The 25110-nt window shown below is 44.6% G+C and overlaps 3 protein-coding genes across 5 annotated transcripts; all 3 read right to left on the reverse strand.

Moving 5' to 3' along the window:
- On the reverse strand, nucleotides 1-2633 carry LOC117771441 (THAP domain-containing protein 1-like). Its single transcript, XM_034601759.1, has 3 exons — nucleotides 2449-2633; nucleotides 1117-1309; nucleotides 1-463 (listed from the first exon to the last, which is right to left on the reverse strand). Exons 1-3 carry the CDS (start codon nucleotides 2517-2519, stop codon nucleotides 80-82), a joined length of 648 nt encoding a protein of 215 aa, XP_034457650.1. The 5' UTR covers nucleotides 2520-2633; the 3' UTR covers nucleotides 1-79.
- A 5228-nt stretch (nucleotides 2634-7861) lies between these two features.
- wdr91 (WD repeat domain 91) lies at nucleotides 7862-16846 on the reverse strand. The gene is made up of 18 exons (XM_034601708.1): nucleotides 16690-16846; nucleotides 16043-16179; nucleotides 15788-15967; nucleotides 14657-14864; nucleotides 14479-14561; nucleotides 14268-14377; nucleotides 12271-12442; nucleotides 11286-11456; nucleotides 10641-10846; nucleotides 10502-10556; nucleotides 10316-10411; nucleotides 9788-9882; nucleotides 9559-9712; nucleotides 9321-9429; nucleotides 8979-9091; nucleotides 8773-8880; nucleotides 8590-8679; nucleotides 7862-8131 (listed from the first exon to the last, which is right to left on the reverse strand). The coding sequence occupies exons 2-18, from the start codon at nucleotides 16163-16165 to the stop codon at nucleotides 7967-7969; spliced, it is 2238 nt and encodes a 745-aa protein (XP_034457599.1). The 5' UTR covers nucleotides 16166-16179; nucleotides 16690-16846; the 3' UTR covers nucleotides 7862-7966.
- Nucleotides 16847-17621: 775 nt separating this feature from the next.
- Nucleotides 17622-23857, reverse strand: c12h18orf54 (chromosome 12 C18orf54 homolog). Of its 3 annotated transcripts, none has more exons than XM_034601724.1 (15): nucleotides 23678-23857; nucleotides 22468-22603; nucleotides 22008-22164; nucleotides 21742-21909; nucleotides 21264-21402; nucleotides 21110-21161; nucleotides 20798-21002; nucleotides 20517-20599; nucleotides 20085-20181; nucleotides 19780-19866; nucleotides 19130-19190; nucleotides 18991-19048; nucleotides 18673-18846; nucleotides 18363-18412; nucleotides 17622-17985 (listed from the first exon to the last, which is right to left on the reverse strand). In XM_034601724.1, the coding sequence occupies exons 2-15, from the start codon at nucleotides 22600-22602 to the stop codon at nucleotides 17853-17855; spliced, it is 1599 nt and encodes a 532-aa protein (XP_034457615.1). In that variant the 5' UTR covers nucleotide 22603; nucleotides 23678-23857; the 3' UTR covers nucleotides 17622-17852. The 3 variants fall into 3 exon arrangements, 1 of the variants encoding a protein (XP_034457615.1); XR_004615585.1 differs by having other exon boundaries at nucleotides 17906-17985; nucleotides 18503-18846; nucleotides 23678-23830; XR_004615586.1 differs by having other exon boundaries at nucleotides 17934-17985; nucleotides 18673-18889; nucleotides 23678-23830.
- Between the last annotated feature and the right edge of the window lie 1253 nt (nucleotides 23858-25110).

Below are 25110 nucleotides of genomic sequence, written 5' to 3' on the forward strand. Positions count from 1 at the left end.
AGCTTGTGTCTGCTCACAGTCCCGAGACTGAACCTGCAGCACAATCTAATGTTTCATCTGATTTTTACTCGTCTCCTCATCACTCGATACCTCGGAGTGTCTGGTACATTTGTTTGGGTAAAATCACGTATCCCTCGCCAAACGCTGCGGGCGCCTCCCGCGCGGCCCTGGGCACCTTGCAGACGGCCTTCAGCCTCTTCAGCTGTCGCTCCTGCCGCCGACACTTCTGCTGCGTCGTCTTCAGCTTCTTCCTCAGACGCTCCAGCTGATCCTCCAGCTGCTCGATGCGCCTCTTCTGCCTCACAGAGTCCTCCGCCGTGTAGTTGTGGTCGCAGGACACCACCATCGTGTCGGGCAGGCTCCTCCCAGGCTCAGGGTCCTCCTCCTCCACCGGGTCAGAGGTCAGCGGCAGAGAGAGAGGGAAGTGGATCTCTGAGGGGAACGGAGTCTCCAGAGACTCCGACTGTCGGACACAGAACACACAAAAGTTCTGTCGCTGCTTCCTCTGAAGCAAAGAAGGTGTGAAACAGTCTGATCTCCAGTTCTACTCTGACATCATCTTTCAATACATTTTGACCAAATATATGTTTTCTAGAAACTTAACTGAAGTAAAGTTTGAAGAACATGATGGTCGTTCTTTACATTGTTTCTACACAAGTTGAAGACAAAGTGGGACCTTTGTGAAACAGTGCTAATGCAAAGCACAGCTGATAAAGGAGCCTTTAGCTCAAACCTGTGGAGTTCACCTGGTAGTTCGGTCGGAGCAAAGTCGGAAAAACGTTCCCACCACAAACAAACTTATTCGATATTTTGTTTGGAACCGAAACACGACCTCTAAAGAGTCTCTGTGCTGTTCAGCTGATTCCACACGACATAAATACATGAAGGAAACGTCACAGTATGTGTGGGGTGCGGTAGAACCAAGTCGAGTGACTGGGTTCACACCTGCCGCATCAAACTCACGTCTGATTGTACCGGAATAAAAAGTGCAGGTGAGAAAAAGCTGTCAAACATCATATGAATGAGAAAGTGTAAATAAAACGATTAAACCTCTAGTTTAATGACATTGATCTGCAGACACACTTCAGTCAGGACTCGAGTGTGTGGACTGTTCACCTTGATGCTGAGGCTGAAGGTGAAAAGTGACGGCACGGCGTTCTCCTTCAACACTCGGTTGTTGCACTCTCTCTTGAAGCAGTCTTCGGTGAAATGCTGTGAGCAGATGTTGCTGTACTTCGTCGGCTTAAAGTTGTTCCTCCTCATCGCTGCCACCCACTTCCCACAAACATCTGGACGCGCCAGAGGAAACCTGCGGAGGCCAGTCAGTCCATCAGCAAACAAAAAGACCGGACAGAGCCAAATGGTATCAACTGCACCAGCATCCTGTCATGACCCTCTGTGGCCACAGAGGCCGCTGCAGCTCAGACACGTTACTTGCGCTGCGTCTCGTACGTTTGAGTCACTGCACTAAGTAAGTGAGACAGTTTGCTCACTAGGGGTAATGCAGCAATTTGACAGGCTGACATTGACACAATCAAACTATTGTAAAATGATTGGAAATGATGATCACAACTTGACAGCGATTGTTGCTCATGAAATATCTGCTTTTCTCACGTGACCTAAACGTCTTACATGTTCCCTCTAGAGTCATGTGACATCACAATGAAGCTGCCCCCTGTGTCACTAGTTAAAAGATGCATTGGTGGCCCCTCCCCTTCGTAGTCAAGATGGCGGCTGTTGAGGGTGAGCTGTCCATCCCATAGTGCACCATCCTGGTACTTAGAGAGCGTGAACACACGTGAACTAAAACAGACGAAGATAAACAACTTCCACTGTGCAGATTCTCTGCTGTGAGACATTTAAGTTAAAGCATCACCTCCGATAATTACTTTCAATATGTGAAACCTTTATTTTATCTGGGAAAATAAAACAAGGACACATTTCAGACCAGGTCCGGATGAGAAACTAGAGAACTCACTTCAATCTGGACTCAACTAACGACGCTTTCAAACAGAAAAGGGACATTTCACATTTCACATGTTTTCAATTTCACGCCTGGTCTCTCGCAGGTGAGAGTAATGACGTCAGAGCAGTCTACACGTGTCGCACATGCTAACAGTAACTGGCAGTTCCCTTGTTCTGACGTCTGTCTGGAGAACACGAAGATAATATGACGTGTGGAACATGTTGAACATACATGAACATGTGGGAACATTGAGAGGTGTGTGCGTGTGTGTCGAACTTGTCATGAGACTTGTCACAAACATTAATTTGACAGAAACTTTATTGTTGGTGAATAACGAATTGAAGAATAAAGTGTCCGGACGCGGGGATGTGTCGTGTTGTCGTGTTGTTGTGTTGTTGTGTTGTGCTGTGAGGAGCAGTTTCTACTTTCACAGTCAGGTCTCTGATGTGGCTAATGCTAACTAGCTCCGCGGCAGGACTCACTTGTGGAAGGAGACATCTTTGTCTTTGTGGTAACGGTTCTTACATCCGTAGGCTGAGCACGTCTGGACCATGACTCTCCCCGGACAACACGCACTCTGAGCCGGACTCCCGCTGACCGAGCCTCCGCAGCTGCTCCTCCTCCTCACTCAGGCTTCACTGCCACTAACAATCATGGCGGCGGACATCCAGTCACCTGACCTACGGTCGCAGCTCTCATTGGTCGAGCTCGCCTTCCAGTAGTTCCTCACTGCCGCCACCAGGGGGTGACATGGAGACACGCCCCTTTGGCTCGCGACAGTCGAGGGCTTATGGGAAATGTTGTTCTAGACTCTCGACTACGTCACACATTACAACTGCATTCAACGCGTTTTTGCTTCTAATATTATTAAGTTATAAAATCATCAAATGTTTTCATATAAAAACTTTTATAGAAAATAACAATTCTTAAAAGCCTTAAAAAGTAAAATTTTAACAACTAAATACATATTTTCAAATGAATATTTTATTTCACTCTTCATTGCTTTGTTCACAAAGATTTTTGAGCGAGAAAGAGAGAAAGCTAGAATTTGCCTGAAGGCGACAGCTCCGTATATCAGGTTTCACAAGGTGAACAAAAAGGAACGTGGCCGACGGATTCATGGGAAATGTAGTTATATGCTGCCAAAGTGAAGATGTGAGGATTTTCAACAAATAACCTTTAAAAAAGGAAACTTTATTAATAAAACCGATGTTTTCAACAGAGCAGGTTTGGTCTGAAGAGCATTACACAGTAACAAGTCCAGGAATACACTGGGAAATACACAGCACTGATATGTAACCATGATACATACGTGTGTCATCATGATACTGTAAAACAAACTGCAGCGAGTCCAGCACAAAGTGTCTCCAAAGCTCTGCAGGCTCAGTCACTGAAAACTGCAGCTTCTTTCTGGTCTGTAATAATGTGGTGAGTTTGCCCTTTAAGACACAGCTACAGATTGAGGAGGGAAGGATGGAGGTCAGATTAAAGGGGAGGAGGAAAGAGGGGAAGGAAGAAAGACCAAACTTCTGATGCGTCACTGTAATGCAAGAAAGAAATGAAACAAGTTCAAAAAGAAGTTTGAACTCCCCAAGAAACACAATGTCTTCTTGTGACAAACTTACATGATGACATTTACAAAACTGGTTTGACCAATTTAATTAAAAAAATGTCAAGTGCAAAAAGTAAAGAGTACATTTTCAGTTGTCTGCCTTTAACAGTTAAGTCCAGAATCTTTGATCGGACATAACAGAAAAATCACTGGTATGGTTTCTTTTACAGTCTGAATCTTATTTTGATAGTTCTGTCCACGTTTCCTCTGAGCCGTGTGTGTGTGTTCAGTGATGTAGATAAAAGGAGAGATTTGGATCAATATGGGTTTAAAAGATTATTTCTTTCTGCTCTTTAATGCAGTTGAACTTTCAACCACATCTTAGGTCTTCATTCATTCATCTTCTTTACAACACACATTTTACAAAGGTTTGAGCTGAGGTCAAACTCCTGTAGAGTTTTAGCTCAGACACATCAAATATGTTTATATTAATCTTTTAGACTATGAAATGTCAGAATATCTGTGTCTTCAAATCTCTGGTTTTAGACCAACAGTCCAAAACCAAATCATATTCACTTCATTGTCATTCGTATAACTTAAAGCAGCGATGGACAAAACTCCCAAAACGCACAGACACTTTGCTGGTTTTAAACTATAAAGGAGAAAAGGCGAGTGTACAAGAAAATGTGAAGTGTTTGACTTGATTGAGTTTAAATCGTCTGCTGACGTAACGCAGCAGCAGGGAAAATAAAAAACTATCTGCTGTGCAGGAGCCGAGTACCATTTAATCTGTAGTTCAAATGAAGACGAAGAAAAGAAAACAACAGAGAAGTATCTGAACACTCTGGGTATATTGACTGTCTCTGAATACTACAGTTCCCACAAGCCTCAGCGGCCACTGTCCATCTACAGCCTGTGACATCAGAGTTGAAAAGCTTTCTGATTGGAGGTTTTGTTCTGCAACAGGAGAAGGAGAAAAGGAGAGACATCAAACAACGGACTTGTTTGATGTCTCTCCTTTTGTTGTCATGGAAACAGTCTATTAACGACTTTCTCTTTATCAGTAAAAGAAATGTCACCAGGAGATCGTGAGTCACGGAGCTGCTGCTTGAATTCCTCAGTCCGAACTGTTAGCAGCTGCTGATCCACTGACGGTGTTTTATTATCACTGCATAGTTTTTAATCATCATTCAAATTAAATAAAACATATTTATTCCCTGATCGTATGTTCTCTGTAACTCTGCTGAGTGGGTTCCATCTCCTGTGAGAAGAACTGACTGAGAGTCAGCTTCAACTGTCACAACCAGCTCCAGGTGAAGAGTGAAGCTGAACTGAGATCAGTTAAAAAGACTCTGAAGTTATTAAAAAACAGAGTTTATCTCCAATATTCAGCAGGAAACTGTTAAATATGAAGAATTCTGAACAGAGTTTGGTGGATTTGTTCCAGCAGCAGCTCTTCGGGTTCAGGAAGCAGAGGATCATGGGTAATATCAGCGTTTAGCTGTGTTTCAGTTCAGTGGGACGACTCAGTCAGAGTCAACACACTGAGACTTCAGACAGAGACCGACAGAGTTAAGCATGTATGGCTGCAGGGGGCGCTGTTGCTCAGTAACTGTTACATCACGTTGCTTTAAGTTAAACGAGTTTTGACTGGACATGTGTCAGTGGATCAGCAGCAGACATGAAGAGTGTCTCTCTTCATCGTCCACTGAGGCTGCTCAGATCCTCCTTTTGTCTGTTGCTATAGGAACAAGATATGACCATAAAACCCTCGTAACAACAATTCTTAGTGCTCCGACATTCTGAGGAAGAAAAAAAGAATTATGATCCATTTTCAGATCACTACAGTTTCTGAGTCCTTCACATTCAAACTCTTTCTTTCTCCAGGACTCTGTGGATCTACTTCTTTCCCTTGTTCTCCTCCTCTTCCTCGTTCTCATCCTGCTTTTCTTCCTCTTCTTCCTCCTCTTCCTCCTCTTCCTCCTCCTCATCCTGCTGTTCTTCCTCCTCTTCTTCCTGTTTCCCCTTCTTCTCCTCCTTGCCTCCTTCATTACCTCCTGTCAACTCTTTCTTGCTGCTGTTTTCTCCTCCGTCCTGATGTTCATCACCTGGGGCCTCATCCTCTTCCTCATCAGTTTCACTCTGAGAAAACAAACACAAGTTAGACTTTGACAATGAAAACACACTTTACACTCACAGGTTTTACACTTGGTCCAATCTTAGAATAACTGTAGTGGTTGTTTATTCTAAAGTCCAGGGTCAGTGTGTGTGTCTCGGTGTGAGTGTCCCGCTGTGTGTGTCTCCCGGTGTGTGTGTGTGTCTCTGTGTTTGTGTCTGGGTGTGTGTGTCCCAGGGTGCGTCCGTCCCGCTGTGCGTGTCTCCCGGCGTGTGTCTCGGTGTGAGTGTCCCGGTGTGTGTGTGTGTCTCTGTGTTTGTGTCCGGGTGTGTGTGTGTGTCCCAGGGTGCGTCCGTCCCGCTGTGCGTGTCTCCCGGCGTGTGTCTCGGTGTGAGTGTCCCGCTGTGCGTGTCTCCCGGCGTGTGTCTCGGTGTGGTGTGTCCCGCCGTGTGTGTCTCCGGTGTGTGTGTGTGTCTCTGTGTTGTGTCCGGGTGTGTGTGTCCAGTGTGTGTGTGTGTCCCGCTGTGTGTGTCCCGCTGTGTGTGTCTCCCGGTGTGTGTGTGTGTCTCTGTGTTTGTGTCTGGGTGTGTGTGTCCCAGGGTGCGTCCGTCCCGCTGTGCGTGTCTCCCGGCGTGTGTCTCGGTGTGAGTGTCCCGGTGTGTGTGTGTGTCTCTGTGTTTGTGTCCCGCTGTGTGTGTCCCAGGGTGTGTGTGTGTCCCGCTGTGTGTGTCTCCCGGTGTGTACCTGCTTCACACGGTTCCTCCTCCGGTTGGGGACCCGGGCCTTCATCCTCCGGGACAGCGCCAGCAGCTTGTTGTGTCTCTGCCTCCTCTTCACCTTCTCCTCCTCCTCTCTCCGCTTCTCCTCCACATGGTCGGAGTCGGACTCGTCCTGCCGCTGCAGCCTGCTCCTCTTCCTGGGCTGCACCGTCCTCTTCGGCTGGCTCCTGTCCTCCTTCTTCTTCTTCTTCTTCTCCTCCTCCCCGGGGCTGGAGGACGAGGAGCTGTCGTCGCCTCCCAGGAACGAGCGCTTCCTGCGGGTCACGGAGCGGCTGTGGTCGCTGGAGCTCGCCCCGGACTCGCTCCGGTCCCGGCGGCCCTGCTCGCTGTCCTCCTCCGGGGAGCTCTGGAAGTCGGACTGGGATCCGGAGGTGGAGGAGGAGGAGGAGGAGAAGGAGCCTTCGTCACTGTCGTCCAGGATGGAGGCGGGCAGGCCGATCTGACGCTTCTTCGATGCGTCCACTTTGGTTTTCCGCATCGACGCGAACATTTTCCGCTTGTACAAACTCTCCATGTCTGCACGCGGGACCGGAGACCGGGGACATCAAAGAGGAACCGGGAGTCAACAAGCTCACGGTGAGCTAGCAGCTAGCAGCTAGCGCCTGTACGTCACTACGGAGAAAACGTCAGAAACACAACGGAACACCTGAATTCTCCTGCGTGCGTTTGTATTTGAAAACCAATTAAATGACAGGTTCTGTTCGTCAGAGGAAAATCAACATGAACAAGATTAAAGAGTTTTTTTTTACCTCCTGTTAGCAAGACTGTTTATTATGCTCCTGACTCTTCTTCTTCTTCACTGCACAGCATCACTGCGCGTGTTCTCAGAGCGCCCCCTGCGGCAGAGCCGAGACACTGCACCACCAGACTGACAGATGATAAAAACATCTGAATGAAATGAAAGTAAAATAAGAAGAAGACATAAGTCATAAGAACAGATGTGAACCAGCGGTTAGTCCTGCACATCACAGACTAAATTCACACACATTTGAAACTGAAATTTAATTAGTGAAACCAATGAGCACGATGTCATTGTATAAAGGAACAAAGTCCTTTTTCACACAAGAGGTGCGAGTAAAACAATTAAAAACGGTTGAATTACCTCAGTTTGAAACCAAATAGGACTTTACATTTTGAACTGTGATTTATGAAACAGAGCAACAGACTTAAGTTGTTTCTCATCCATGCATCTCTTTTCCAATCAACAGAAAAAGGTGTTATAGCATCTTTTATCTCATATATTTGTATTTACAGAGCATGACGGGTTATGTCCAGCAGTAAACAGTGACTCCTTCAGAGCAGCTGGTGGATCATTTAGCTACTGAACATGTTTGTTCATGTTTCCTTCAGGAGCTGGAGATAAAGGAGAAGGAACATTGGATCCATCAGGTGACGCCATCACGGCTCTGCTGAGTGAGGAAGCAGCTAAGAAAGAAAGAAAGCAGCACTCGGATGGAACTAAACTTTAATATTTATATGAGTTTACAACAGGTTGTTGAGTTTTCACTGCTTCTATCACATCATTAAGATGGTGACATGTTTATGAGACTCAGTCAGGACTTCTGTGCCAGGAGCGTGCTCAGTTTGATCTTTCCATCCATGGACGCCGTCAGGCAGGTGCCACAATCCACCGCATAGCACCAATCAACTGTCACCACCGGCGCTTTGTGTCCGCCCAGCGACAGCACGCTGTCCAGAGCCGGCTCCCCATTGGTCAGCTGGATGGAGGGGGATCACAAAATATATGAATAAAAATATCAGTTTGACTCAACGCACACGGCTGTTAACTAGTCAACTAGTGTTAAATAAAAATTATAGAAAAAATTAACTATTTTAAGAATTAAATGCACTAAAATTAAACATATACATTTAATAAATATGAGTAAATATTACAAATTCTAAAAATGCACAAATAAAATATTATTAATCGGCTGATTTCCACTACTACTGATAACTTAAAGAATAACATGAAAATACTTCATAAAAATCAATTACGTCATGATTCTAAAAAATAAACAAATTAAAATTATTCAGTACAAATAACAATCCTGAAAATAAAACAGTCACATATACATAAAAATGACCAAACATTTAGGATAAGTTCCAGTTTAACCACAGCTTCTGGGTTTGGATCCTGATGAGAAGACTGATGATGAGGAGGATGAAGGTTATTTACTCTGTATATGAGTCCTCCAGAGCTGGAACACATCAGGACGTGTTGTCCTTCAGAGTCGAAGGCGAAGAGTCGACCTCGAGGAACCTGAACCTGAAGATTTTGTTTACAAATTGAGATATTAATGAGTTTTTAAATTCACTTTATGTGGTGAAATTCAGTTGTTTCCATGGTAACGCTGTATACCTGTTTGTATCCGCTGTATCCCGACAGGACGAAGGGTCCGGTGGCGTCCTGAGGTAAAACCTGCTCTGACTGCTTCACCCCACACCGATGGATGTTCCACTGGATGAACTGAGCACACAAACACACAAACACACAAACACACACAAGATGCTTTTGGAATCTGTTGACATCCACGCAGATGAATTCTCATGAAAATAAAAACTCACCTTTCCGTCTTCTCCGATGCTGAAGACGGTGTTTTCATCGTAGCTGAACTCCACGCTGTAAACTTCTCCGTCGTGAGCTCTCCAGCTCATAGCGCTCTCGTAACGCTGCATGTCTACGTACAACAGAGAATTCAGAGCTGATTAATGTGTCGACGTTTGATGGAGGGAGAACAAATAGTTTGTTGAGGTGAAAGGTGCTTTGTGAAAATATCTGTCGCTCTCACTACACGACTCCACATTTAGAGTGTGAGTGAATCTGTCCAGTGTTTAAATGACTCTGGAAACTGCTCCGAGACCTTTGCTGAACACAGTGAGCAGATGTAACTGAGGAGGGAAACTGACCAAACAGTCTGATGACTCCGTCAGCAGCTCCGGTCACCAGCAGGTTTCCGTTGTGGTTGAAGGCCGTGCAGTTAATAGCAACTGGTTCAGGTTCTAACGAGAACTGGAGCTGTGGTGCGTATTGAATAGAGATTAAATCAGAATAACAGTCACAGCCACAATACTGACTATTCTCTTTTAACTATGAGTTTAACTAACTAACCTGTCAGTTAAATAACTGAACTAGCTGGTTAATTACCTGCTGTTTGACAGTCTTGGTGTCCCAGAGCAGCAGCTGTCCAGACACCGGTAAAGGAAGTCGAGGACCCGACTCGACGCTTCCCGATCGACTGAGAGCTGCGGCCGAACACACGAATGATGACCCGCTGGGACTGCAGGCTAAAGACAAGATGCTGACACACGGAGACGAGTCGTGTTAACCTCGTTACCGACGAAGGGTCAAACTACACGGTGACGTCACAACGTACCGTGGGTGAGTTTCATCAATGTTCATCTCATACAGATTCTTCTTGGCGTCTGTATCGTAAAGACGCACCGTGCCGACACCGCTGCCCAGCAGCAACTGAACACACACACACAGACAGAGACAGAGACAGAGACAGAGACACACACACACACACAGACAGAGACAGAGACAGAGACACACACACACACACACACACACACACACACACACACACACACACACACACACACACACACACACACACACACACACAGTTTTTTGGAATCATCTTTAATTTGACTTCTATTTTAAAATCTGTTTTTAAATATCAATATTTTTATATTTTCAAGTTATATAATATATTTTTTTCCATTTGCTGTTTTTCTTGTCCGTTTTTCTTCACATAAAACCAGGACAGACGTGTTTTCTGTTTTCAGAATAAAGACAGATTTACCTAGAACAGAATAGATTGATGGTAGAATGACAGATCCACTGTATTTGTGATGTCAGGTTATTCTCTTATTGTGAAGGTGCAGCCTGCTGTTCGTACCAGTCTGTCGGGTTTGGTCGCCCACTCCAGAGACAGAAGAGGAGACTTGGACATGATGGTGGCTTTAGTCTGTATGATGGGGTTGAATGACCACACCTGAGGAAGAGGAGGAGGAAGACGACGGGTTTGTCATGTGTTTTCAGTTTGTTAATATAAAAATCTTCTCTGTTCATACAGATCGATCACCTTGATGACTCCATCTACATCCAAACTGGCAACTCGACGACCAGAGCAGTCAACTCTGGAAAACAGGAGGAAGGAAAGAAAAGAAGATGAGGTTTGGTTCTCGACCTTCAGAGCGATGACCAGGTAACTGAAGTCAGACCTGCAGTGCATGATGGATGAGTGGTGTTCTCCATATTCCTCCTGGCTGAGTTTGATAAAAGGCTGTTCCGCGGACACACCTCCTCCCTCTGTTCCTCCTCCTCCTCCTCCGCTCCTGCTGTTAGAGGAGGAGGCGGAGTCAGGGGGCTCGATGGCGGTCTCAGCAGGAGACTCGACCTCCGCAGCCTCTCCCTTCTTCTCTGGTGTCTGAGGACGACACATGAAATGATGCAGTTAGTGAAAATGAACGCTGCATGGATTTCCATGAGGCTTCTGCATCACTCAGTTAGTTAAGAGGTTGAACTACTGAACACATCCGGTTAACCTGGTGAAGGTCAGAGATTAAAACAGTCAACTCTGGTGCAGATCCAGGACTTTTCTTTACTTTCTTAAAAAATGTGATGTTTCTCAACATTTTCACTGATTTCAGAATAATTTTATCATTTATTCTTGATGAAAATAATCAATAATGTGATGCTACCAAGCGGACCAATCACAGCTCTTGTGGTCTGCGGAGCCTGGACCAGTAGGTGGGGAGGTGCAGGGTACATCGGGGGGCTCTGCGTAGGGTACACGTCTACGTGTAGGCTACGCCGTGGCTTCGACCCAGAGGCATGAATGGGGCTTGATCAGAGTAGAACTCTACCTGTGGTGGTTTGGAGAAAAGCTCCTTCCTCTCTTTCTCATGCTCCTGGATTCTCTTGTGTCTGAATTGTGTCGTCTGGTTTGTCTGTTGACTCACAGCTTCATTACTCGGTGCCTGGCTGGTGACGGGTTTCACCTCCTTAGTTACGATCGTCTCTTTTGTCTTTGCAGGCTGAAACGTTGATATTAGATAGAGAAGATGTTCTCAGATCAGAAGAGGATCATGGCTGCCAGAATAAACAAAGACTGTCGATAAAGATGGACGACATCTCTAAAGAGATTCACACTTTGAACTTATCCTGTGTCAATTTGAAGCCTCACATATGCAGGATGCAATACACACATGAACAGTAGGGGCAGTACGTGACCTCGACTATGTTTTTATTTATAGAATATAAATCTGGATGTTAGATTTCTGTGGTGCGCCCTCTAGTGGAATACTCAGTAACATGTGTAGTACACAACAAGTACGTGAACAGCTACGCTCACTATGAATCTGGTCGTTAACACAAACTTGTGACTAAACTGTAAATATATCTCAAGCCTAAAAGTAAAGCCAGATCGCCCCCTGGTGCCTGGCTGAAGTATATATCATAACCCCCCCCCCCCTTCTCCATGTTAGCAGATGGGACTTTAAATAAATGTTTGTAAAGATGTTTCTGTCATTTCAGCTCGTTCTTCTTTCACTGATGTTTGTTTCTGATCAGTTTGGTTTTATTTAGTTATTTGATGATATAAAAACAGGCTGACACGTCTTGATTGACAGCTGAGACTGACTGATTGGTTGAGAGCGTGTATCGACAGGAACTATCCATTCGTCCATATCTGAGATATTTTGGCTTCATTTTAGGAGGGAGGAAGTCGTCCATCTTTATTACAGTCATTAAAAAGACATACTGACAGAGTGCTGCCCCCTGCAGAATCTGAACGGACATTACAGCGGAACAGCCTCTGGGGGGGGCGTATAAGAGACAGGGAAACTTCACCTGATTGGCTGGTGGGTCCTTCCTGCTCACTGCCGCCTGGTTTGGTGAAGACCCAGCAGCGACCTGCAGGGGTTTCCCCGGCGTGCGTCGGCCCTGTGGTAGGATTGTAGAGAAGAAGTTTCTGGAAGGAGTGGTTGTCGTGCCGACGGCTCGCTGGCTCGATACCAAGTCCCTGAGAGGACGAAGAAGAGAAAAGGATTTAATCATCAAACTGTGGAATGAAAAGAAACTAACTTTTTCTCATCATTTCAACTCATCCAGATGTGCTCAGAACAGAGCGAGCAGCTGTCGTCAGAACCAGATTCAGACGAGAACGAGCGGTTAACGTGGAACTTACCTCAGACGTGTTGGATCTGACACACATCTGATCAGCTGATCCTGTTTTAAATGTATAAAGGAATCAGCTGTGAAGCAGGTTTGTAAAGTAAAAGACGAACCAGAGGATGAACCATCATGACTGAGATCAGCTGACGTCAAATCGCCTTCTCTCGTTTCTTCTTCTGATTGAACAGAAGCTCAGTTTAATGACTTGAATGAGTTCTGCCCGATACAAAGCTACACGTTGTTTTCAAGGATTTCTTCTGGGTTTTATCAGTTAAAAATATATCACGAAAAATCTATATGTTGTTACAAGTTCAATTTTGTTGACCAAAATGTTTCGTTGCTTGTGCAAAAGAAAACATTTGTGTTTCATTTACTTTCTTGTGAGAAACGTGATTTCTCAGGACGTTAAATCCATGTGGATCTTTGAAGAACAGTTTGTGTACGTCACCACTAGAGGTCAGTAAATATTACATCAAATGCTACGTCGATGACACCGAACTCTTCACGTGTTCGTCCTGTAAACAATCACAAAATTATTTTTTTCACCTCAACTTCAGTTATGATGACGTGTCAGTAATTCTGCGACTTTGATATTCCTTCACATCTTTAATAGCTTTTCTTGGGATTTTTGATGATTTTTTTATTTTATCACTTCCTACATTAAATGCCAAACATCTGTATGTTTTATTTAACATTTTAGTATTAATTTTAGATTGAAGTACATTAGTCTAAAGTCAGCGAGTGAAACCCGTTTAAAAATATAGAAAAAACGAATCGTACTGACAAGAAACAACAATTCATCAGGTGAATTGTTTATTTGGCAACAACAACTGCATCCCAGCAAACAGTGTAAACAACATAAATATCCCACCATTAACAATAAGTTAGTTAAAATATTTTGAAATATAAATTTTCTATATGAACGGACACATCAGCAGGTTTGTCTGCGTTAAAGAAAATTCTTCTCAAAGTGCTTCAGGGATACAAATCTGAGGTTTGTGATTGACAGCCTGTTAAAACAATAATAATAAAAATAATGATAAATCCTCTTTCTTCTTCCGTCATCATGATCTCATCTCTCTGTCAGCAGGTACTTTAACGTACCTCTCTTAAAGTAAGTATCTTATTTCACACGAAGCCTCTGAACTTTATACTCAACACTTCTACTTCTGATCTAAAAACTCAGACGTCAAATAAAACTTGAGACTTTCGTCACGAGCCTGAACGTCAGCGGCTTCGTTCAGGAGACGCATCGAAAGCTCAGCTGCTCTATTCAATACAATCAACATTTCAGAATAAAATACCAGTAAAACAAACGTCAGTCAGTCGATGCAGTAAAATAAAATGTGTGTCCTGTGACAGAAGGTAAATCAAACACATGAAACTGAATTTAGATCAGATTAAAGATGGCTGCCATCTGCTACTCCCAACACTCACTAACAGTTTTCATTTTTCACGTAACTTCACGTAACTTTATTTAACTCTGTTAGGTTTGAAGCATGGCAGCCATCTTGGATGCACAGAGGCAGTAAGAACATGTGACCAAAACATCGACTCCTCGTCCAATAAATAACTTGGTTGGAGACTTTGTCTCGTCATGTGACATAAAACAGAGTGGCAGCCATCTTAGTTGTAGTCAGTCATCAGTAAAGACAGTGGTGTTAATGTCTCACAGCTCAGTGTCTCCCAGTCGGTCCATGTTCTGGACGTACGCCGGCAGTTTGTGGTGAACCATCTCGTCTCCGTCCCTCTGGTCCCGGCTCTCCGTCTGCAGAGCGAACAGCTGGACGAGACACGGCGAGAAAACGTTAGACCGCCAGCACCAAACCACACAAATCACTACCAACAACAAATCCTTGGTTCACATCTCACTCTTCTTCTCACCAGCTGCCGGAGCTGCTCGTTCTCTTCGGTCACACTCGTCATCTTCTGGACTTCAGCGTCAAAGCTCAGCAGAACAGGCTGAGGTGGAAACAGTCAAAGACTGCAAACCAAAGACGTTTCATCGAAACACAGAGGATCATCTTCACTGTTAAATCTACACACATGAGCTGAAGGATATGAAGACACTGGAACAGGACGGACAGGAAGTTGTGCAGAGACACCAGGAAGGTGTCGGACCACTGGCGGGAGAAGTACGGAGAGAAGGCGGGGTTCTGCTCGGGGGTGGGGATAAATGGCAGGATGAACCAATCCCGCCACTCGGCCTGACCCTGCAGCTCCAAGGACTGCTTCTGGAAAAACTCCTGAGTCCTCTCCAGGTTTCCTTTCTAGAGGGACGAGAGGACGGAGGAATGTTTTCACCACTGTTCTGTTTCACAAAGAACAGTTCAGCTGTTTTCAGACCTGAACTGAAACACAGACGAGTTCCTGACGAGTTCCTGACGTGTTCCAGTGCGTACGCACAAATCTGTGCCTAAACGATTCATCAATATGTTCGTACTCTACGAACAAATTTAGAACTTCCTCCGACCTTGTGTACGCACAAATGATGAAGGCCCGGCTGTCCTGAAAAATGACCAAATGTATAAAAGAAACTATGAAATTAACACCTTTTCATCTTCATCCTTCTTCTGCAACATGAAGTAAAAACACTGCGTTAAGTCGTAGGAGTGTGTGTGTGTGTGTGTGTGTGTGTGTGTGTGTGTGTGTGTGTTCGTCTCTGTCCCTCTTCAGACAAACTGATAATCTCATGTATTCAGTTATTAATCTATGATGTCGGGTCATGACTCCGGATCGTTCCTCTCACTTTAACTCTGATGTCCTGACTGTGCGTTACGTCTCGTGTTGTGTAGCCGGTTTAACATGCGTCTCATAAACTCTAGAGAATCAAACCAACACAAAGTAAACGTCGGTCCTGTACGTGTCCTCCAGTGATGGTGTTTGTTGGTAAAGTGTAAAGTGAGCGCAGGTCAGAGGAGGAAACAGACTCCGACACAGACCGGACCTTTAACGAGCGTCTGTCCTGGTCCGGAAGCAGCGATGTTATGATTATTCAGCAGAATAGTTTATATGTCATGTCCGGCCTCCTGCTGCTCTACAGGCTCCGCCCCTCGCCTGGATGTTCCCACATGTTCCTGTTGGTGAGAACGAGTCGGACCCGACAACCTGCTGCTGCTTCACAAACACTAACTCTATTTTCCAGAGCCCATGTGTGGAAGCAGCTGTGGTTGGTCTCTCTGCAGGATGTTACCTGGATGGTGTTGATGACGTAGTATCTGTACAGGCTGGTCCTCAGCTTGTTGACGGTGGATCTGTAGACGTCCTCCAGTCTGCAGAACAGACGTCTGTCCAGGTAGAGCCAGTATTCCTTCAGACCAAACAGGTCGAAGCTCTGGATGAACTGCTGCAGCTGATCGATGATCTTATCCACCTGCAGAAGAAGAACATGTCAGATTAAACCATGATCTTCTTTGATTGAATCCGTGCACGTTTCCCTCAGTCGTACCCTGAAGCCTTTCTCCTTGTCGGCTTTGATTTCACTGTCCAGGTGCTTCATGGTGCTGGTGAAGCCTCGGTAGATCAGATACTCCCTCACGTGTTCGTCTGTCCTCTCCACTGCTGAGCCCATGGTGACCTCTGACCCTGCAGACCATCAGTGATGACAACATTTCCTCTTTACAGAGGTAGAGAAATAAAGGAGGTGATGCCATCCCATAATGCCTTGAGGCAGCAACATTTAAGAAACATAACTTTGTAGTTGAAGCGAATAGGCCAATGAATAACGTTTCACATCCAGCTGAACGTGAAACAAACATACACACAGATAAACATGTCAACACTTTACAATTATATCTTCTTTTTGTTCTGTTGCCTTCTTATCGTGTCATTTGTTCACCTTGTTAGGATAAATGCTACAGAAATAATGTATTATTATTACTATTAACACAGAACAAAGTGTTTCTATTGAATGATCCTGATCACTGATCATTAGTCAAAGATACATATATCTGAATCTTATTTTACATTACAAATACCACCACGATCACTTTACATGTAATTAACAGATACAAGTATAAAACTCCATGTTCTCCTGTTTGATCGCATTTCACTTCCGGCCTTTACGTTTGTAACGGAGTCTTGAATCGCACGTACCTCGTGGTATTCTTGATCCAGTTACGTTGATTTGAGTCGAAACAAAAAGCTTCAGATTAATTTTTCATCCAGTTTCAGATTGTCGATCATTTTCTGAAGCAAAGATTCAAACAACAAAGAGAAAAGTCTCTTCCTGTAGCTGCCTCCTGACGATCACGTGACGGGTCATGTGACGGATCACGTGACGGACAGCTGGAACTCATCACAGCGACCCTCTCAGACAAAGACCGGCATTACAACAACTTTATTAAAACAGGATTTTTTAAATAATTATAAAAAAACAAAAACGTTTGTGAATCATTTGTGAAAAACAATTCTTTATTTTTTTTAAATCAAGTTTGTCAAAATTCCCAGAGCACGAGAAGCAGGTGAAGGTGCGTTAGCTTTCCGTCTTTGAGAGTCCTGATCGGGCGGTTACTTAAAGCAGCCCCGGGCGGGGTTAGGGTCCATGTCGCCAGCTGTTTCTCAGGCACACAGGAACCTTCTGAGCGGCTGCTCGATTCTGATTGGCTTGAGCGGCGTGGGTTTTTTTAATTAAAAAGATTGTCATCCAAGGACACAGATTTCGATACGCAGTGATTAATAACATCTAAAAAACATATTTAATTTAATAATTAATAATTTTATTGTCACATTTCCCTTACAGTATCCGTGACCCCCCTGGCACCCCCCCCGGGGGGTTGGGACCCCCACTTTGAAAAGCAGTGACTAAAACCACCACCATGCGCAGGCAGCGGGGGGGGGGATCTGAGAGCAGATGTTTCAGGGTGAAGAGAAGAGCTGAAGGAAATCTGAGTGTCAACAGTTTGAGCACAAGCAGGAGCTGTTAGAGTGCGAGCGCAGGGTTGAGAGTAGAACCATTACAAAATCTGAATGTGAAGAAAGATATATAATCCAATCTAAATGATTCTGAAAAAAACAAGAGGATTTCACAAAGTTCAGACTGAGACTTTAATGGAAAAACCGAGATCAGACAGTTTTCAACTTTCACAGCTTCCTTCACGTGAACACTTCACGTAACTTCCACACACATTTCATTGGCTCCTGGTCACGTCTGTTTCAGTCTCAGGTCTGGGTTTCGATGCACGGCACCTTTTCATCTAAAATATGAATCCAGAGTTCATCCAGATTCTTCCTGGACAGTGAGAAAACTAACGTCAGCTTCAGGAGAGTTTCAGCTGCGTACAGATGAGACCGTCAGCAGATGAGGAAGAGTAGCGTCCTTCATCTTCATCCTTCTCCTCCTCTCTGGGTTCATCCACCAGGAGCTTCAGACGACTCAGGTGATGCAGAGCTCTGAGGATGGAAACAAAATGTTTGTGTTCATGTTTCTGATTAGTTTGGCTTTAATAAGTTACGATCACGACTGCACAGACTGCGAATGACGTCGTCACCACAAGATGGCAGCGTTCATATCTGAGCTATATTTTTATTCTATTGCCTTTTTATATTTCTTTATTCTCTTGTCTGCCTCATTCTGACCTGCCTGCTGCTGTAACAAGTGAATTTCACCCGTGTGTGGATCAAAAAAGTTTGATCTTATCTTAGTTCAGCTTCATTTCTGGAAGAAGCAGCGTCGGCACGTCCATCTTTTTTTCACAGTCAATGGTATCGATCATCTACGCAGTCGTTCTGGTGTTAATTAAATGTGTGATGTGTTCAGGGTCATTTACCTGTGTAGTGACGGTCCACCAGAAAAACTCTCCAGCTCTACTTCAGTCGTCTGTAACACAAACACAATGTGAGTCACTGTGTGAAACAACAGAGTTTGTGTTTCACAGCTGAACAACACAGCAGCAGGTTTTCTGCAAACCTCCTCCAGAGAAACTCCAGAGAAATTCCTCGAGGGTTCAGTGCAGTTCTGAAAGCAGCTACAGTGAGGAGTTTCCCTCACAGCTGGATGTTGACAGCAGAGAGGTGCGTTCAGGAACTGAAATAAATCCTATTTATTGTTTGTTTGCTCTGAAACACGAGAGTTTCCACCTGCGTCCCTGGAGTCTGCGGCCTGTCAGGGTGTGTTTGACTTTCTGATGCTTCTTCTTCTTGTCGCTGAAGCTTGGTCTCCACCGCCTGCAGTCTGAACAGCATCTGTTTCAGAGCCTCCACCGGACCGGGCTGCTTCCAGATGTTGTTACCGTGGAGACCGCTGCTCAAAGTCTGGGAGAGACAGCAGACAGATGTGGGCGATGTGATCCTGGATCTGTCAGCAGATCATTTGGACTCGTGTCCATTCACTGAAGTAAAATCTGTCATATAATGAAAGTAACAGTGAGGAAGCAGCAGTGGAACAGAAAAACGTACCTCAGCTCCTCTGTCACTCAGAGCCTCTGTGCCGCCCCCTGGTGCTGCTGCTGGGTCCCTGCAGGTTCAACACAAGTATCATCAGTGTGTCCAGGTTTTATGAATCAGAACTAACAATATGAGTGTAAATAAATCTTACAGAGTTAATGAAGGACAGCGTGAGGATGAACTGAGCAACTCCTCAGTGTTCACTGGACTAACTAGGGAACAAAAACAGTTATTCAATAAGGAGAAAAACGTTCAGGTTGTAGAAAATATCAAATGACAGATTTATCGGTTTGCCCAAAACCATCTGTTGATTTAAAAATAAGAGTCATCAATGAAACACCCAGCTATTGACAGGTATTAACCCTCTCAGTGAGTTTTCCCTCACGAGTGGCCACTGAAGGGATATTCTGTGGACTACTCCTTGAATTAGAAAATAACACGAGCTTGGTCTTATCAGCATTAAGCACTTTCAGGTCGGACAAGGTGTAACGTTAAAAGCACTTTGCAAGTGTTGATACACCACAACAGCTCATCAGCATCCAAATGGAGACACATCTGTCACATCTTGACCAAACTTATTTAAATAAAAAGAAGAGGCGCCAGCACAGAGCCATAAGACCAGGCCCACGTGCCTTTCTGGTGTCATGAGCTTTCAATGCTTTATCTACTTCCTGTACTGTAAAAGGCAAAAAGCTAAATTGGGGACCATCGTGCACAGAAACATCCGGGGAAGATGTCACAGGTGCAGGTCACCTAGAGAGACACACAATACAAAATACTCATTGAAACAATTCACCTCACCTGCAGGTTTATCTGCTCCGTCACAGCTCTGACACAGAGAGTTCAACACATGATCGGCCTTCTGGATCAAATACTCGATCCTGTTGTCTGAAAAGAAGATAAGAACACGCAGCTGAACCACATATAACATGTGGAATATTGTGATGGAGGATTTACAAAATACACTCAAAACCCTGCTATTAATTTAGTCTCTCCATAGCTTCTGAAACTGTACTCGTCTTCCTGAACGTGTCTAGTCTAATCAGCCCTAATGAGTTGTGTAATACATGGTGCAGAAATTCATCAATCATTCAGTGAGTTCTTACCTCTGAACATCATGTGAGTGTCCATGATGTCGGAGCTTTTCCTCTCTGCAGCGAGCAGTGAAATCTGTTCAGCTAACTGAAGCCTCAGATCTCCAACCTGTCGACACACACACCCACAATACACACACACACACACACATTACACCCACAATTATCACTAAAGCAATTACATATACTGTTGTATGCAGAAGTCAGCATCATCAGACTTCTGAAGAGAAGCAAATACAGATTCTGCAGCAAACAGAAAATTTGCTTTTCCTCAAATGTTAACTTACTGTTTGCCTGATGTTCAAATTCACTTCAAAACAACCTTATTTGTCCCCGGAGGGCAATTCAACGACGTCGACAACTAAGCCAGCGCCATCCACTGATGACGACTGTCGCATGAGGTTAAAAGTTCAAGTGGACCTTAGAGAAGACTTTTTCTCTGACCTGTGAACGTGTCTGGTCGAGATCATCTTCCTCAAGCTCTGCTACCCAGGACGGAGCTCTGGTTCTCACAGCTGCAGGAAAACCTGGAAGAAGAAAACAAACCTTCAACGGGCTGTTCACTCAGCCTGGCCCCTCGGTAATGGACGCCTGTCAAGATTTCACATTCTTAGAGCACGCACAGTTTACAATGATGGCAGATTTACTACAGATGATTCTAATTAAAACTTATTTCTAGTCTGAGCTCGCTTGTGGTGTGAAATGTTTTAATGAGAATGTTTTACTGTGGTCGTCCCACAGCTTTGGCTCCGTTGGTGGCAGCTGTGGCTGCGACTCGCTGCGGTCGCAGCCCTGGACCCATGCTGGGTAGTTCAGGTCCGGGATGCTGCTGGATCCAGAGGGCTCCCTGTCAGCCCTGCTGCTGGTGAACCAGTGAGGATGAAATGAGGACGGCTCTGTGAACTCTGACCCTGCTGCTCTGTGTGCGGACTGACAGACGGATACAGACAGAGGGAATACTGACACTCAGTTAAAGCACGACACAAGACTCAGATCCTAATAGACATGTGAATTATAGTCACATTAAAGCTGCTCACAGGGAATTTGTTGTCATGTGTTTTGAACGTGGCTGCTCCTCTTCCTCTGCACCTGGTGAAGAGGAGAAAGTAATGAAATGATGAAGAACAATCACAGCACAGAGATCTGTCAGGACACACATCAATGATACACATAAGTGCTAGCTGCATCAACCTGGAGTTCCTGGTTAGTTGAGGGTGGTGGTGGCTCAGTTGGGGTTTGGTGAAGCTGCTGCTGAGCCCAGCCCAGTTTCCAGGTCCTGAAGTGGAGGAGGAGCCGTGGAGCTGTGAGGCTCCAGACTGAGACACGAGGCCTGGAGCAACACACGAGACGTCACAGGAACCAAGAGACAATGCTGTTATTGTTTAATCTCCCAAAATGTATATTCTGTCAAACCAGGCATCATTCAGGCCATGTCTGAGATACATCACAAAGTTGTGTGTTTTATGTGACAATAAGGTGGGTGGACGGTGCGTTTAAAGACACAGATTAGGAGGAAAGTGCCAGTGATAACTTTTAAGATCTTGGATACAGACTTGGGTGATGCATTTATAAACTTGGAATGAAAGCAGAGGAGTGGTGAGATGTTTTAAGACTGGATGTAGGTTTGAGGTGCCAGAGGAATACAGAGGTGTACGGTGTGTTTAAAGACCTTGGATAAAGGCAGAAGTATGTGTGACAGGCATCGTTCCATCATTAGGGATTGACAGCAGCTCGTCTGTCGTCATCGAGAGTCTGTCTCTGTTAGCACCGTGATGAAGGGAGCTGACGGGAAGGTTCAGGAAGTCCAGCTCTCTCTCAGTCAAACTCTCCCTGAGAACTATGGGTAAAAACAAACAACATAAGGAGGATAAAAAAGAAAACTTTAACTGATAGAGAAAGATGTGAAAAATTGACAGCTTCTGAATTGTGACCTACCATCTTTGTTTCTGAGTGTGCTCACTCTGGGTCTGCTCGGCGTGGACAGGGGACTATGCGGCAGAACGAGTCCTCCTGCCGAAAACCTGCAGTTCTGACAACTACTCTCAAAGTCTGCGATGTAGGCGTCCAGCGCCGCAGAGGCCGAGTCGTAGTCCTGCAAAATCCACCAATGAAAGAACATTAATGAAATATATCTAGTAAGACCAGTACCATAAAAACCTCATCTCTGTGGGCTGTCCAGTCTGAGGCCACTGGACGGGTTTAACTCGCAGCATTAAAATCATGAAGAAAATAAATCCATTAACAATCTTTCATTGAACTTCTAAGAGAAGTTAAATTCTACATTGGTTCACAAAAATGATTGTTTGCTAGATAAAATAAATGGCTGACAAACAAGAAGGCTCCATCACTGCTTGAGAAAACAAGCCCCAGTAGAAACAGTAGGATCAGAGTGAACCTTGTTTCTGTATCTGATGCTGCTGTTGTGTTCAGGAGGCAGGAGGCTGCTCCTCAGACGACCTGTGTTGGACATCAGGGACGTCACCGTCGACTCTGGAGACAGAAATTCACCAACCAGGCTGCGACTGTCCATTCTGGAAACACACAACGACAACAGTGAGCGGAGTGTGACGCCCTCATCACCAAGAGCTCTGGAATCTCCTCGTCTTTCCAAGTTGACGTCTTCGGCTCCTCTTCTTCACCCTGAGATGTTTGTGTTCTTCCAGTTTCACGTCCGTCACGTGTTAGAAACCTCATCAACACGTCCACTCGCTCTCTGGGAAGCTTCCACACATTGTCCTGCTGTCTCCTCACATGGACTCACTCTGACATGTTACACACATGTTACTAGGAGGCTGCAGGAGAAGATCCAGAAAATGTCCAGAGACACTGACTCAGACATTAGTTCTCACATCCAGAACCAGCAGAACATGTGAGGAACATGTGAGGAACATGTGAGGAACACGTCAGGAACATCTCAGGATAACCCATATATAATGTTGTATCACTCGGCTCTGTCAGTTAGTCTGTGGGTCACAGATTGAACAGAATATGTGACACTTCTAACCAGTGGTGAACCAGACACTAACCAGCGGTGAACCAGACACTAACCAGTGGTGAACCAGACACTAACCAGCGGTGAACCAGACACTAACCAGTGGTGAACCAGACACTAACCAGCGGTGAACCAGACACTAACCAGTGGTGAACCAGACACTAACCAGCGGTGAACCAGACACTAACCAGCGGTGAACCAGACACTAACCAGTGGTGAACCAGCCACTAACCAGTGAAACACTTAACTGTCAGAATACATCCACGTGTGTTGACTAGTATTTCAGTGTAAAGAAAACTCAAATCAATGTCGAATTAAAGTTATTTCAAAGTTGACTGAAGTTAACTTGCTAGGTTAGCTTTAGCCTAGCCAGCGGCTAAACAACCAAAACCAGAGTAAAACAAACTTATTCAGTGATTAGTGCGTGTTAAGTTAGCTTGGAGCTCATAGCGTGTTTATAACGTCTGTAATAACGCGATGTTTTCACATATTCACTCAAAAATTACTCAAACACAACTGTGACGTCAGGATTCAACTTAGCATCCTACACTCAATGCTAACTGTTAGCCGCTAACTGTTAGCCGCTAACACCAGGCTACAGGTCGACACTTACATGTTTAACGTTCAGTGAGAAGATGCAAGTCTCCCGGAGTAACCCGAGTTAAATCGAGTTGGACCGAGTTAAACCGGGTTAAACACGCATCAGCTCCGTCACGCACGTCAGTGAAACACCGGGAAACAAACAACTCGCTGATCTCAAAAGAAGTTGTGTTCCATTAATCTTCTTCTGATTTGTTGGCGGTTGGTAAACAAGCTTAATTGCATTAGCGCCACCTACAGGACTGGAGTGTGGAACTTTAGATTGGCAATAAACCGAAATGAAACTAAACTAAACTAAACCAGCCTGCATCCTTCTGTTTCCAGACACCTGCTGTTCGTCCTGCGATGCGTCTCCAAGCAGATTCAAGTTATTACGAAGAACAGGCTCCACTGCTGTTTATCTATAAAGTGTTCGTCCTGAGAGGTAATGACTCTTCAGTTCTGTTTCTGCAGCCTCCTTCTATACCAACATGTTTTTGTATATTATAAAGATGTCTGTGTCGTTTATGTCCCAGTATTCTTGACATACGTTTTGCATTTGTGTCTTTATGATGCTTTACCCTCAGCCCTACTTAGTGAATTCTCATGTCTACTGGTTGTAATTGAAGTGCCTGCTTCGCCAGTGTGTCAACATCTTCATTTCTGTCTCCTCCTTCATGGACAGGAGCCCAGATGAAGCAAACAGATCCTTATGTAAAGTGTTTATATTGAATGGTGGACTTAAGGAGGAGATCTTGTCTGTGTCATGTTATTGCTGTCTGACGCTATTAGTGCAATGTTTACACTGCAATGCCATAAAAAAAGCTTATCTCATCAAGTTTCAAGTTTCAAGAGTTTATTGTCATGTGCACACCAATAACATTTAGCAGTCGCTGGCAATGAAATGTTCGGGTCACAAGCTCTCTTCTAGCAATGCTCAAAATATTACACAAGCAAAAAAATATGAATAGAAATAAATGTAGAATACAATATCAAAAAAAATAAATACATATATCTATAAAAATATATATATATGCACCTAAAAAAAAGTAGTGCAAATATGGTAAGGTGCAGAGTTAAAGGAATTATGGCAGATTGGAGGAGTTTATAAGTCTTATGTCCTGGGGGATCTCTGAGCCTGGTGGGGGGGCCCGGATGCTGCGGTACCGCCGGCCAGACGGCAGCAGGCAGAACAGTTTATGGCCGGGGTGATAGTGGTCTTTAATGATCCGGATATCCATCCTATCTTATCTCATCTTATCTTATCTTATCTTATCATATTTTACCTTATCTTTAAGTGACTTCTTTCTCTTCTTATTCTGCTTCTCATGTGCTCTTAACGGGCGCAGAAGATAATTTGGTTTGTACTTGTACTAGGGTTTTTATTAATGTTTTATTGTTTTTTATAAAGAAGTGAGGGAACACCTGGGCCGCTCCCTGGTGGCTGGCTGCTGTATAGGTCATAAA

Source organism: Hippoglossus hippoglossus, chromosome 12 (assembly GCF_009819705.1).
Source record: "Hippoglossus hippoglossus isolate fHipHip1 chromosome 12, fHipHip1.pri, whole genome shotgun sequence".
In the NCBI taxonomy this organism is placed as follows: domain Eukaryota; kingdom Metazoa; phylum Chordata; class Actinopteri; order Pleuronectiformes; family Pleuronectidae; genus Hippoglossus; species Hippoglossus hippoglossus.